The 15,290-nt window shown below is 41.9% G+C and overlaps 1 protein-coding gene across 1 annotated transcript in view; it reads left to right on the top strand.

The window, feature by feature from the left end:
* Positions 1 to 15,290, top strand: part of LOC144950066 (sodium/potassium/calcium exchanger 2-like) — a 77,501-nt gene that overhangs the window by 43,694 nt on the left and 18,517 nt on the right. Inside the window, 3 exon segments of the mRNA XM_078880070.1 lie at positions 2,674 to 2,724; positions 4,163 to 4,271; positions 13,681 to 13,722. Of these exon segments, the coding sequence (XP_078736196.1) occupies positions 2,674 to 2,724; positions 4,163 to 4,271; positions 13,681 to 13,722 (202 nt within the window).

Here is a 15,290-nt window from a genome sequence, read left to right as displayed (position 1 = left end):
AGCCGCCCGTTTCAAAGACCAATGTGGGCTGGGTTGTGGCACATTGAACACGCATATAAAGGATTTATAGTGAAAAACTTTGTTTTTACGGGTTAATTTTTTTAAGTTATGTTCCTGAGCCATTGGTGAAGATTCCACATTCCCATGACAGGGACCTTTTATATGCGTGAAATAACAATACCTTTAGCCCTTACAGCTGACAAGCGAATAGAAATGTAAAAACTAACAACGTTTTTTAATCATCAATTGACATTATTCTGAGCATAATAAACTAAGGAATTTTAATCAAAAACAGGTGCGAAATGAATTATGTTGGCCGAATTATAATAATAATAACGCAGTATTATACATTTGTTTACGTTTAAAAAACAATTTGATAAGTTGCATGCAGTGACGCAAGCATGTTCGTCTAAATCGAGATTTAAAAGCAAGGTCCGTGACAAATTGTGGCCAATCAATGACCCTGCCTTCGTTGCGATCGGGAAGAAGGTGGCACAATTGTTTGGGTTAGATTGCGTAAACATAAATGTGTCGTTAAATTCGCCACCATCCGACACAGCCAATTAGTACGATTTGTAACGTAAACTAAATATGGCAATTCGTTACTAGTTCAGGACACCAGTGTGTTGGAGAGTAAACCCACAACATTTACAATTCAAGTATGATGCTTCGCCGGATGGTGGAGGGTTTAACGACACGTTTATATTTAAGCGATCTAATCCAAAAAATATCTCTGTTATCAAGCTAGTCTCTTCTTTCGTATGGTTCATGTACCTCCTATTTCACACACCTTCGATTAGCACGGTTGGCCTCGCACGGCGGTGTAAAATAAGTTCAACATACTTACATGCAGGGGCGGTTTCTTCATTAGGGCGATTCGGCGACGCACCACCAATGTCATTCAACCACAGAGTCACGCTAGCCGTCACTGTGCCTCTGGATATAGTCCAATCAGCGTCATGCTACGTTCTGTGGAGTACCGCCTCTTTTTGGGCGATTTCCCTCCAGCTGAGAATCGCCCCGAGTGGCCCCATAGACTTACATTCAAAGATGTTTTTTTTCGAACGGGAGCACTGCAATGCATTCTCTATGGCTTCCGGGAGGGCTCGCCCTATCGTGCTTACGTCATCATACGTGTTTACGTCATCATACGTAAGCACGTTTCATCCAACAATATAATTTGTCGCCACCTAGTGGAATCTTTAATAAAATAAACTTGAGTGGTTTGTTTTAATAGTGAGTATAGAAACAAACAAGATGTATTGTAAGAGTCACTTTATTTTTCATTAATATTAAAGAAGTGAAGTTGCCTTTATATGCTTAAGCTGTTAATTTATCCATTGCATGGGTGGACCTTATCCTTATCAATCATCCAGACATTTGCCCCCCCTGAGAGATTTTGCAGGAGCCGCCACTGCTTACATGTAGATACAGATCAACAACGACAATTTCACATTCAGGCGGTCAAGCCAAATTACCGAGTCAGAAGCAGCAGAGTGTATCACTATCATGTCTCCTTCGAATTTGTGGATCGGGCATTGCGTCGTTATATGTTGTATGGTCTGTTCTGGGTCACCACAGTCGCACACTGTGACACTGGAGTGAGTTTAATTTTCCAATTGTGCATCTGCTATGGTTTGTGTGGAGTGAAGCTCGTAAAGGGCCAGGTCAGGTTTTAAATACCGTGACAATTGCCGCTGGGTGTACCACTTGCAGCTGACCCTGAAACGTACACCCAGGACAACACAACAATTCTCCACGTAGCCTCAAGGCTGCTGGAGAAAGTGCTGTTAGTGAGCACCTATTAAGGCTTTCACATCGCCCGATGGAGTTGATGTGGCCAGCACAATTGTCCACTTGCTTTTGTCTCCTCGGTGCTGCTGTTGACACATCACGTACAGTATTCACATACTCATTTAAGGCTCGTCAGATTTAGAGGAGGCTACAGGACCAGCTCATTATATGTTGTTGGTCGTGGCCGTGTATCGAACCCAGGTTGCTATCAGTGCACCTATTCCCTATACAGACTCTTGGGGAAAGTGCTGTTAGCAAGCACCAACATGCACACGGGGAGGGGGGCTAGCGGGTGGCCAGAGAACCACACCTCGCCACCTTTGTCTCCCGAGTGGCGATGTTCACACACCAGGTACTCATTGGATGCTGAATCGACCTAGGGAATGCCCAGGACCAGTTCAAATAATTGTCACTGTCTTCTTGGTTCTTTCGGTAAAGTCACGTAGAAGGGAAATAATAATAAAAATATAACATAATTATTATCACGTAGAAGGGAAATAATAAAATGATAAAAATTAAACTGAGTTATTATGTTTTATTTTTATTATTTTATTATTTCCCTTCTACGTGACTTTACAGAAAGAACCAAGAAGATGAATCCCTGTAGTCACGAAAGATTTAAATCGAAATTTAATTGTCACTGGTGTTAGTTTCCGTGAGCGGGATTCGAACTTGGGTTCCCCAGGTTCGTAGCGGAGTGCGCTAACCACTGCACTACCGCTCACCATATGCACACGAAAACATGCCGCCAAATATCGACTGTGTTTATTATTGTGAGGTGTATAATGTGTGTGTGTGTGTGTTGCATTGCAGCATATTGATTTACATTCTAATGTTCTCCCCATGTTGTGTTGCAATGGTTTTCCTGATGCCTTCTAGATGAGCAACGGCACGAACATGAGTGATGAAGTGGACGAAACTAAACTCAAGGTACCGGAGCAATCAAACCACCCTGACCCTGTGGGTCAATGTTTTTGAACGAGACATGTCCCCTCAGGGAAAAAAAGGGTTTTACTCCAGCAGCTGGCTGTCCTACCAGTCGACATGTCATGTCATCGTATTAAGTGAGGTAGTGGAACCCGTAAAATTGGGTCTGCCTGTTCAGTTATTAATAATGTGTACAAGACTGATAAATGAGCTCCAACTTAACAACTGAGTGAAATCAAATTAATGTTTTTTTTCTTTCTGAATTATACTCTTGTACTGAGAGCCTAATAGAGTTCAGTGTGATTCTTCGGAAATGTCATTCAATTAAGAGTTCACGCAGAGAATATTTACATTCCTTGCCCATGGCGCTGTAACAGGATATCATAAATCCACTGCAGCGCTCTCATTTCTCTTACATTTTATGCATAAAAAAACAATTTTATACATTCTAGATTTGAAGTTTTCGTGACTGCAAGGATTCATATTCTTAGGTTTTTTTCCGGTAAAGTCACGTAGGTAAAAACATTAAAATTAATAAAAGTAAAATAAAATAAAAATCACGACGTTTCGGAGGCAACACAAGCCTCCGTCTTCAGGTGGATACATTCCATCTGTAGTAAGTGACATCTGCAAATTGGTGTTTTGTAGTGGTATTCTGCTATAATTTTATGCCGTAAGAATAAATACATTTGTGTTACCAATTTACGATGGCACTGCACCATTTGACTAGTGTGTGAAAATAAAGCTCAGTTGGTCACACGATAAATTATCTGAGATTGTAGAGCCATACACAAATCAGTCTATTTACATAGAAATAATTATCCCTTAATTGAAAGTGCTTTAAATAAATTATTTTGCAGATATATCTGTTCGGTGGTCAATTACCATAAATTAACATATGAATCTTGAGTTGCTTTAGAGTATATCAGAAGCAACATTTTCTTTTTTTCTTCAGATATAAAAATGAATACGGCGAATTTGAAAGTGATTCCCGAATTTTAATTGGAATCCTTTACAACACAGAGAAAATCAGAAGGTGATTTCCAGAATATTAAACAATGAGATGCTCGGTGTATTTTACACTCCTTTTCGACAATATTGCTTTTGTATGTAAAATAAGAATCGCTTTTACCCTTTCTGGCAATAAACAAGTGTTAAGATGTTCAAACACCAAATATAAACCTTTTAGCAAGGAATCAAGTCCTGCATTAACCACACGTACTTGTGGTGAACATGCAAACAAAACATGCTCCGATAAAACATGGCATTGTCTTTGAAACTGATTGGCCTACACCAGAGACAGCCTTCTGTGTGGCCTAGTCTCACCAGTGTCAGACCAGAGAACGGCAAAGGGCGAACTGTGCTTTTGTGTCCTAGGCATGAATCTGGCCGCATACGTTGTTGACACATCGCCCCCTCGTTGATTTGTTTTCTTTCGAAGCCCAAGCCACAGCTGCAGCGCGGGGGCAGCTCAGCCTCACTGCACAACAGCACCATGAGGAACGGGATTTTCCAGCTCATGATCCACACTCTGGACCCCCTCAGCGAAGGTGAGCGCTCCCCTTCAACTGTCGGACACTGGCGCACGAAGGAACGCGATGTAAGGTCATGCTCGTTACAGTCAAAGTGCTCGCCACAAATGAACCGCAATACCTCGGTGAGCTCATCAAGGAGCATAAACCGTCATGCGAACTGCGCTCATCCTCGCTAGCAGCGACTTTTGGCTAGCCGTCGAAGAAAGACGGTCACTGCATCGCACGCTCTCAGACGCGCTTCTGCGGCCGTCTGGAACGCTCTTCCTTCCGCAATTTTTTTCGAATTGCTTTTTGTGTTTGGTTTGTTGTCCTTCCCCCGCACCTCCAATTATCCACGATTGGTCATATATATGGTGCAAAAGAAGTTCAACACAGATACATATATGAAGAAGCTCCCCCACAAGTGGAACGAAATGTCAAGTGCCGAACAACCCGCGGCGGCACAACCCAAAAGCACATGGGAGGGCTGCACGGCACAACCGCAGAAAAACCTGCGCAGTCGCGACACTCGCGAGTGTGAACGCAGAGCATGCCCACCAACATGTCCACACGTGATCACTGCAGATTCACTACTCATCCGCAACACCCCCACGCCCCTATTCTATGAATTTGATTAATTAATGGCCACAATCGATCCGGTTTGAAGTTTGTGGTGGATGTCGTGGATACTCGACGCTGCACGGGTCATAAGCACCATTGCCTTTAAGATTAAGCTTATTGCGTCATCGTCGTGATCTAACTACTGCTGGATTAACGTCTGCATCCGGCGCTGTCTCAATGCAACAATCCGTGTAGCTCCTGTGAATGGCCGAATTTCACTCGCTCCGTATATCAACATTTTTAGGCGCATTCCCTCCTTTTACTGACATTCTCTCTCCAGTCACAACCACCGGTAATGCTGCCTTCAAGTAAGATTTTTCTGCCCAAGACAATATACTCCTTTAAGTCAATGTTGTCTCTAACTTGCATGCGTGTTTATGATTCAACGTTAACAAATCGATGCTGCACATTATTGTGAAATACCCATTTTTTTATTTAAATGCCACCGCGCTTGCCTGCTCAGGCTAGCATTGGTGGTGCTCATTTCTGTTAGTGGCCCTGAGCCACAGACAAATATATCACATTACTATGGCAGGGGTGACAATCAGTGTGCAGAGTCCCATGAAATATAAGTGAATCTATCAACCTTGAAGGGACATCTGAGTTGACCTCTGACCGAGATTTGAACTTGGGACTGTCTGATCGCGAGATGAACACTCTACCCACAATGCCTCGCCCGGTAAGTTGGGTGACAGGGCCCTGCAATATCTTGCTCACATCACCGCTGGCATAAGAGCCTCCACTAGAGGAAGGTTTCAAGGAACCCCCGTCTAGAAGGGTATTTTGGCCTCCTATTCCACTCTGGTCAGACGCGTTGGAAGTGGTGGGGCGTAATTCATGTTGCACTCCACCAGGAGCGGCCTGCCATTCGACTCACTGTGGTGTCCCCGTTTATGCTGCCGGGTGGATAATCAAAAAAATTGCACCATTGTTTTCAACTGCCACCCCAATTTGCGAGCTGAACCGGTGGACCTCTGGATTTGCAAGTCCAGTGTGCTAACCATGACACCACGGCAGCATTCTGCCATCATTGACCATGCCCTGTAACATTAAAATGAGGCCTATTATATGCTAACGTGGTGGGTAATGGAAAAACGTTATTTTGATGGAGCAGGATTTTCTGTAACATTAACCTCCTGTTTTTTTTCTGCTCTAGGGCATGGTTAATGATCGTGGTAATGGGCTGTTATTAAGCTTTTACTTCATTGACAATAATGGACAATTTGGTGACATTGTTTAAACAATAAAACAAATTGCAACAATGCTCACAATTAATTTATGAAAATTAACGCTGTTCTGATATACAGTGGCTACACTTACTCTACGATTAGAGTGAGTTGATTGGAGAGTTGTGTGTGGGGGGTCAAAGTGTGAGTACTCGCAGCTCTAACAAGACATCAGGCCAGCGTGGATGAGTAGACCAAGCACCCTCTAGATGGACTCTCTAGCCCTCCCTCAAGCGGAGGCCCTTCTGCCTGTCGTGGTGTGGGAAAGCAATTGCAGGGCTGCACCTTTACCTTGACTCGAGCATGTATCTCCGTAGGCCCTACCGTGTTCAAGTGAATAACATGTGTACAATGTAATGATGAAACCACGCATATGCACTTGGGGTGTAATCACTCTCCCGGCTGGTGGGTCAACAATGCAAGGTGGCAATTTCATTCAATAATCTATTCGTTTTTTTTGTCTAGTTTTTGTTGTCTCATTGGCATTGTTTGTTTAAAAAATATCTCATCTGTACAGCTGTGTACACTCCATTCGCCTAAATTGTATCATTAGCATGTGACTTGCATACTATTTACATAGCATCATCATTGTCAGTCACGATATATCCACTGCTGGATGAAGCCCACCTCAAGTCGTCTACATCACTCATGATCCCGTGATACCACAATCCATCTTGCTCCTGCAAGTGAGCTGATCTCATCCCGCCATCCCTGCAATGGTTTTCATCTCTGGTATGATCCATCCTTTGGCCACTATTCCATCAGCAGCCTTGACAATCGCCACCTTCGCTTCCAGTGATGTGTCCTGCCCAAGCCCAAATGATTTTCCTAAACAGTGAAAGTTACTTGATACAGCTGTCGTGGCTGTGACGGTTCCACCTGAAGACGGAAGCTTGTGTTGCCTCCGAAACGTCGTGATTTTTATTTTATTTTACTTTTATTAATTTTAATGTTTTACCTACGTGACTTTACCGAAAAAACCTAAGAATATAAAGTTCAACTTCTAATTCGTGGTCGTTCTGTGAGGCATGTGTCCCTCCTTGCTTGCTGTCAGTACAATGTCAAGCAGGCACCTCAACATGCTTCTTTGCTTATTTTTCAGCTTTTGTTACATTTTTATTGCGATTGTCCAGAGATCCGACCCATGCCATAATGTACAGATTTTTTTTATGTCTTCTTCAAACACAGTTTCATGCTGCGTTTTCATTATTAAGTTCAAGTTATCAAAATCACTCCAGCCTGCTCTCATTCACTTCTTAAGTTCATAATTTAGATCCAGGTTCACTTTCAAGAATGACCTTAGGTAAACATACTCCATTGTGATAATAGTTTTTTTTACCCATTTATCTGGCGACAAAACTGACACCTTTTTTACAAGGAGTCATGTTTGCATTGACCACAATACCTGCAGTCGGAATGCAAAACAAAAAACAGGTGTCAGTTTTGTTGCCAGATAAAAGGGTAAACAAACTATTATCATATTTTGCTACTGGCAAAGGAGGTTCCAATGGTGATACTCCATTGTGTTTTCCAGCTGTGTCTCTCCAACAATGATTTTCTTTCTTTTCCCAAACCCTGTTGCACGTGACATCTGTCCTGTTGCACGTGACCTTTGTGTTTGCTCTTGAGTATTTCCAGCCCGATTTTCACGCCGCCATTGTTAAGTTGATTCAATCATTTACTGCAGCCCATTAGCATTGGCTGACGATGACTGTGTCCTTAGCATATGTATGGTGAATACTTTCTTCACGTACGTGTATGCAATAATTTCTCCAATACATTTTCTTTTCTTTCAAATATCTTCTAACGTGTCATGTGAATAACGTTGGGGAGTGTTTCCTAATGCACAACTTATTTTACATGTATTTCGCTACTTTCTTCATGCAATCTCAGTCTCTGGCATGAACATTTTTATATTCTTTGGGTCTTTCGGTAAAGTCACGTAGATAGGTTCAAAGAAAATAACAACAAAAATAACAAAAAACTACGACGTTTCGATCACAACACAGGCGATCGCTTGAACCTATCTACGTGACTTTACCGAAAGACCCAAAGAGTATGAATTCCTGCAGTCACGAAAGTTTTAAGTCAAGAAAATGTTTCGTTTTAGGATTCGAGAAAGCTTCAGATAGCGTTTCTCAGCCAACGTTAAGGTTTTCAAACTATTACAAGTGCAAAATGATTAATAATCTGACGAGCTGTGAAGATCTAGGCATAGACCAAATGTATGAAGAAATTAACTAACTCTTAAACGAGTGCCAAACACACAACCGGTGGCTTCAATGCAATGGTTGGTAACAATGATCAGAGATGAGAAGACGATTGGGAAATTTGGCAATGAGGTGAGGAATTAGAGAGGAGAATGTCTGTTAGAGTTCACAACCAGTGCGAGGATAACAAATACAAAAAATAAAAAGAGGATTTGACATGGAGGAGCTCAAATATACAAATCTGAAATTAAATTGTCTTTATGCTCATGGACAAATGCAAGATTGTCAGAAAGGTATTTCTGTTCTCGGAAAATTTAAACAAAAGAAGTGATCACCAGTTGGTGTGTATGCAAATGACACTTAAACATAGCCACAGAGAGGACTAAGATAACCATAATATAAAGTTCAGCTTAATCACGGGCACTGCCACGTTTCACGCCACGGTGGCGAGATGTTAACTACCTCGCCTTGTATACAGGAGGTCGTGGATCCCGACCCTGACGCCTGTATTTTTGCAGTTTGCATGTTTCTCCACGTGGTCGTGTGGATCTTTCTCCGGGTCCTGTGGTGATTCCCTCTATTTTTAGAAACATGCATTTAGAGTATTTGGCTGCTATACATTTCCACTTGATATGCCATTTCGTTGAGCAATCACTTGCGGCCAGGTCTTCTCTGAGAAAGAGCTACGTAGCTCAGTGAGCCTTACCTGCTAAAATATAAAATAGTTTAGTTTTAGTTTCAAACCCAGGATCTCGGTGGTGCCGCCACCTCCCATAGCGATCTTTGAGAACAACCGTAGCAACTCGACTAAGTTTACGTGGCCCAAACGCAATGACAGTAATTGGCTTAAGGATAATGGTTGTATCGATGAATAATGGCTTTAGTGATGAAATCTCGCTTGATGCCAGAGAAATCGGAGGACAGGGGTTGGCTGGGAGAGCGCGTGGAGGATGCCGTGACCTTGCTCGCACTGAGCCAAGCAGAGGCCGGCTCGCCGTGCTTGTGCTAAGCCGATTCATTCTCATTCGCTCTCGTGTGCGGTGGTTTGTGGACGATCCGATCGCATTAAGCCATTTTTTTGTTTAAACCGTAATGAGCCCAGAGCTGACACAGCCACACTCGGACCACTGTCTGCCTTCCTACTCTTTCCTTTGCGTCATCTCAAACTCCGGCACTCGCTCGTACTCGTAGATAGCTAGACCCCCGAAAGGAATGGTTAAATGAAAAGCGACTAATTGTTACACAATGAAATAAATCACGACGTTTCGGGCGCAACACAAGCGTCCGTCATCACCACCTGATGACGGATGCTTGTGTTGCGCCCGAAACGTCGTGATTTATTTTATACCTACGTGACTTTACCGAAAGAACCAAAGAGTATGGATTCCTGCAGTCACGAAAGCTTCAAATCAAGATTGTTACAAATGACACACACAAACTCAGAGTTGTGTGGTGTGCAACTGTACACAGCACCTTGACAGGATGCATTTTCGTGGAATGAGTAAGGGTGACTTGGCCATTGTACATGACGGAGGAAGAAAACGATCTGAAAATGACACCACCATCACTGGGTGCTGCTGTCATCCCACGTAGTTAAAATATACAGAGCACACAGCATGAACAAAACACTGTTAAGTTAAACACGTTTAAAATGTACGCTTAAATAAATCTACAAATTATCTGTGGCCACGAAAATGAAATGTTTTTTTAAAGGGTGGAAATTCGTGGAAATATCTACAGATAACTGCAGATAATTACCAAACCTACGTCTAAATGTGGGGGATATACGTGTCAACATCCTGTGACAGGAGACATCAATGCAAAGGTAGGTAAAAAGGAGCAAAGGTGAGAGGATGATCGGCGAATTTGCTATTGAAGAGAGGAATGAGCAAGGAAAACATCCAGGGTTCACACGCAGGAGGAGCATGAAGATAACGAACTTATTTATAAAACAAAACACGGAATCTATGAAGTGGACATGCGCACATCGATAAGTGATGAACAAAGTGACTCGATTCTCACAGACAAACCTCAGATTTTAATTTGGAGCTTTCGTGACTGCAGGGATTACTCTTTGGTTATTTCGGTAAAGTCACGTATAAAGATAAAATAATAAATTAAATAATAGCATACTGCGACGTTTCGATTGCAACACAAGCAATCGTCATCAGGTATAAAAGGAATAGCAACAAAAATCGAACCAGAAAACTATAGACAGACATATAAGCAGACAGATATCACAAATATACACACAGAGAGAGAACACGCATCGGCACAAAGAGAGAGATCGTCTCTGTGACGAGGCCTTAAATAGAGAGAGGGGGGCGTGACTTTACCGAAATAACCAAAGAGTAAACCTCAGATTGTCAGGGATGTCTCTGTCCTCAGTGGATGTAAGCGATCGCAGGCCGATGCAATGCCAGTCACACTTCAAAATCGCAAAGGAGAGGACACAGCTAAGTACAGGTGAAAAAAATGACAGCTAAACATTTAAAAATCTAGCTCACGAGGTAGAACAATATTGACTGATTCTAAGCAACACATTCAAATCCCTGAGTATGAAATGTCAACACTGTAGATTATGAAATCACTATCACTGGACAGTGCATTGAAAGTGAAAGGCAAAGTAAAGTGTTAAACAGAGAACAAATAGTCTGAAATATAAATAAACATGATGAACAAAAGCATTGATATGAGAAAGAATGGAAATGCCAAAGAAAGAACACACAGAAATGCAAAACCATTCTAAAAATAATGAGACTTGAAATCGGAGGCCACAACACAAAAGTAATTTAAGACATCATAATCAACAATGGGAGCATGAAAGCAGCAACATTGATTTGATGGCTGTTAAATCTTAGAGCGCAAAATTGAACCGGAATGCATGGCAAACAGAGGAATGTTATAAAGATGTCTGTATCAAAACAATATATATATACCCTATGGGAACCTTTTGGCGTCATCTGGTCCAACCCATGTGAGACTAGGCTCTAAGGAAAGCTGTCTCGGGTGTGGACCAATCAACTTCAAGGACAGGGCACATTATCAGTTATGTTCTTTTGTTTGTATTCTGACTGCAGGAATTGCGGTCTATGCAAACATGACTCCTTGTAAAAAGGTGTCAGTTTTGTTGCCAGATAGAAGACGGCATATTTGAGGGGGGGGGTCTGACTTTTTGTGACGCCGTGTGACGAGGGGGGGGGGTCAAATATCGTCTAAAATCGCATGACGTCATTTATGGACGGCCCCTAACTAGTGAATATATGGTGGTGGTGGTGCCAGTCCATGTAGGGCTTTACAAACTCGTCGAAGGCTCTTATCCACCTTTTTGCTGCAATGGCCCTCGTGCACCGTTTGTGCTTCTGGTGTTGTTGATACACTTGGGCTACGCCCATCCCCAAACCCTTATAAACAGTTTGCCTTTAGAGGCTGGCTCCTTTGCCTGATGACAACGGCTTGTGTTGCGAACGAAACGTCGTGATTTGAAAATTTAATTTTATTTCTAACCACGTGACTTTACTGAAAGAAGTATAATTTGTACTGAAAATATTACATTAATTACCACGACATCACAAGTCTCAAAAGTAGGTAATCAATTAATATTAATCGGCTCACATTTGTTTAGAGGAGCTACATTGCCACATCAATGAATGTCCTTATCCTATATCTCCTCAATGAAACATTATTTGGTGACGCTGCGTTGGCGGTGGTGTACAACTTCAACATAATAACAAACAAAACACTCAACACGTGTATCAATAACACTGCCTTAAAATGAAAATATATATAATTGCTGACGTTTAGGGCAATGGTCCTTCATCATAGCACACAGATGTGCTGTATCTCCTCAGGGCAAAACACACACACACTGACTTTTAATTTGAACAGATTTCTCATTCCATATATGCATTAGATGTATGATCATGCACTCATTTCGACGTGTACTACTACATGGGTCTGTTAATGAGCAGAACACACAAGGCAGGCATTTCCAGAGTCGAATTTGGATCATTCTCACAGAGAAGAAATGAAACTTCCATTGGACGAGATGTCTGCTCAGTGATATTCAGATGTTTTCATATTTCACCACAAGTCGGTAAGGCTTTTGGTAAGTTGACGTGTTATCAGCCATTGTCAATTCACCTATTTTCATGCCCTGAACTGCTCATAACTGTTCACGTATCCCAGATTGCCCACAGTATACGTGGATACAAGTCATAATCTTCATATGTGTGTGTGTATTCATAATCAACGTTTTTGGGTTTAGATCGCGTTATTTATAAATGTGTCGTAACCCTCCACCACCCGACACGGCCAATCAGTAAAAAAAGTGTCACGTTGACAAAAGACAAATAGTTCACTGCTTTAGCCCACCGGTGTGTTGAAGCGTGAAACCACAACATTTACAATTTTTGAGAAGTACGACGTTTCACTGGTAATTGCATCCAGCATCATCGGTCAATTCGTGTGTGTATGTGTGTCTTTGTGTGATGAGAGCAGTAGTGTAGCAATTTAGCGCGCTGCGCTACGAACCCTGCGACCCAAGTTCAATTCCCGCTCACAGCTACCACCAGTGATAGTGACTATCTGAACCGGTTCTGGGCCTCCCCTAAGTCTACTCAGCCTCAAATGAGTACCTGGTGCGATGCATTAACATCGCCACTCGGCAGACAAAGGCGGCCGGGCGTGGTGCTGGCCACCCACCCCCTCGTGTGCCGTGGCGGCCTTAATAGGTGCTCGCTAACAGCACTTGCCCCAACAGTCTGTTACGGCTATGGGGGCGGGGTACGTTGTCTTTTGAGTGTCTGCTTGCCAAAAGCTTTCGTACTTTGACTCGTCACTGTTCAGAGGGTTGCAGTTTTAAAATTGCATAACACAACGACAAACGCAAATGGCAGATAAAGGAAGGGGATTACAGCCATTACAATATTTTAACGACAATCATTCCACTGTGGTTGTGATGGGCAGAGGAAAGAAAACAAATGGTATTTGAAATGACAAAAGGAACCAACGGAGATTTTTTTTGCGTTTTTGTTGCAACATTCTCAACGGGGTTTCTTCCCCAAAATGTCTATCTCTCAGCCCAGGAGGCCATCCTATGACACACATTTGACTCGCGTTCTTCTTCTTTGCCCTTGGAACATTTTCAATTGTATTTTTGCTGAATGACATTTTGCATATTTTGTATCATTTTTTTACATTTTCTTTTTTTTTTAAAGTACCACAGCAAGGTGATGTTTTATTTATTTATATCCGTGCTTTTTTTTGCGCGTGGTTTTATTTTCCCACGATAAAATACCAGCACAGCACTTGGACCATAACTTTTAGGACTTGACAGCATATCCACAATCACACAAATGGCCCATTTTCTCTTTGTTTGGCTGTTAGTTGATGCAGAAGCGAATCCAAATGTCACCCTGACCGAAGAAGGTAAGGAACGCCTATCCCCACTTTGACTCTTTCTTTTGCTTTGCCGCTTCTTATTTTTTTTGCACACATTTTTTTTTCATATTTTGTGAGAAAAAAACTTTGGCCACGTGACATTTTCACACGTGTGCTCAAGGTATTAATGGGGGGAGCGGTGGCACCGAGGTGAGTGCACAGAGGGCTTCGAAGCACTCGGTGGCGACCTGGTTTTAGATTATAGGCCATGGCTTTGACCACTGGTGAGAGATTAACGTGTTCTAGACTCGCTCCTTTGGAATTCACACTCACCCACTATGGCATGGGGAGGTTTGTTTTCTTCCCAGTCGTGAATTGGCAAAAAAGGCCGTACATTATTATTGTTATTGTAAAGGTATTACAGTCATTACGAAGATCATCTTTTTTTTTTACAGGAGGGTGACTTTTTGCCCTAGAATGAAACGATATATTTTCCTGAATGTTAGACAGATTTCCAGAACGTAAGACGGACTGCAAAGTGCAAATTCTATTTATAATTGACAATTTTTATGAATTATATTAATTTATCAATGATTTTGCAATCCTAAAATGTAACTGATAAAATGGGCTGTGAATGTTGTAGTTTGATTTGAACATTTTTAAGCAATTACTGGGTTCCATCCTACAGGAATAAAATATGAATAGTACTGCGATGATGTAATGTGTAATATGTTTAAGTACTTGCAAATATTTCATTTGATAAAGCAAGTTGTATCTCATGTTTACAAGCTGATTTAACGATTAAAACAAATGCATAATAATTTCTTCCCACAGACAAATGTCACGCGTGCACTCTACTTTAAATTGAAGAGACAGTTTGCTTTGAAACCAGCAGTCTAAATATTTGTGCTAGTTAAGTCAAATGTCTTTGTCATATGTATGTGGAAACGTGCCTGACATATCCTTAACACAGTGAAACCTCACAAAGCCAGACTCAGAAAAGCCAAGAATTCGGGAAAAGACAAGCGAGACCACCAGAATAATTGTATACAGATGCATTTTTATACAGTCAACCAATCATTCTCAGAACACTGTTCTTGCACTAATTAAAACCAAACAATTTTGTATTTGACCAGGTAAGGCCCAAATAATTATTTTGGCGGTGCCCCGGGGTATCAAATAATACAAAATGGCAATTTTATTTCTGGGACACTATTTTTTCCAGGGGTGTACTTCACTCCGCGACTGGGGTAGAAATCAATCCGAAATCAGTGCCACTCCGCGATGTTGAAACGCCAAACATCAGCATAAAAAAATCCGTTATGGAAAAGTTCAACTTTGTATCGTGCATCGTGCACAGCTCGTCGAGATGAGTCGATTGCCACATCGCTGACCATCAACAGACTAAAAATGACTGCATCACGGACATTATGCGAGAGCCGGGGTTCTATGGTACCCCTTATGGGTACTGCCATAAGGTTCAAATGTTAGCTCAATGAAATGGCTCATCACGTGGAAATTTATACTCTAAACGCACGTTTCAATATTAAATTGGCACGTCAATATCTCATGGATTGCACGAGCAATCCGCAGTACACGCTGTACCGCACGAAATA

The sequence above is a fragment of the Lampetra fluviatilis genome, chromosome 3 (assembly GCF_964198595.1).
Source record: "Lampetra fluviatilis chromosome 3, kcLamFluv1.1, whole genome shotgun sequence".
NCBI classification, from domain to species: domain Eukaryota; kingdom Metazoa; phylum Chordata; class Hyperoartia; order Petromyzontiformes; family Petromyzontidae; genus Lampetra; species Lampetra fluviatilis.
The sequence above is the reverse complement of the archived record's forward strand: the minus strand, read 5'-3'. Positions and strand labels throughout refer to the sequence as shown.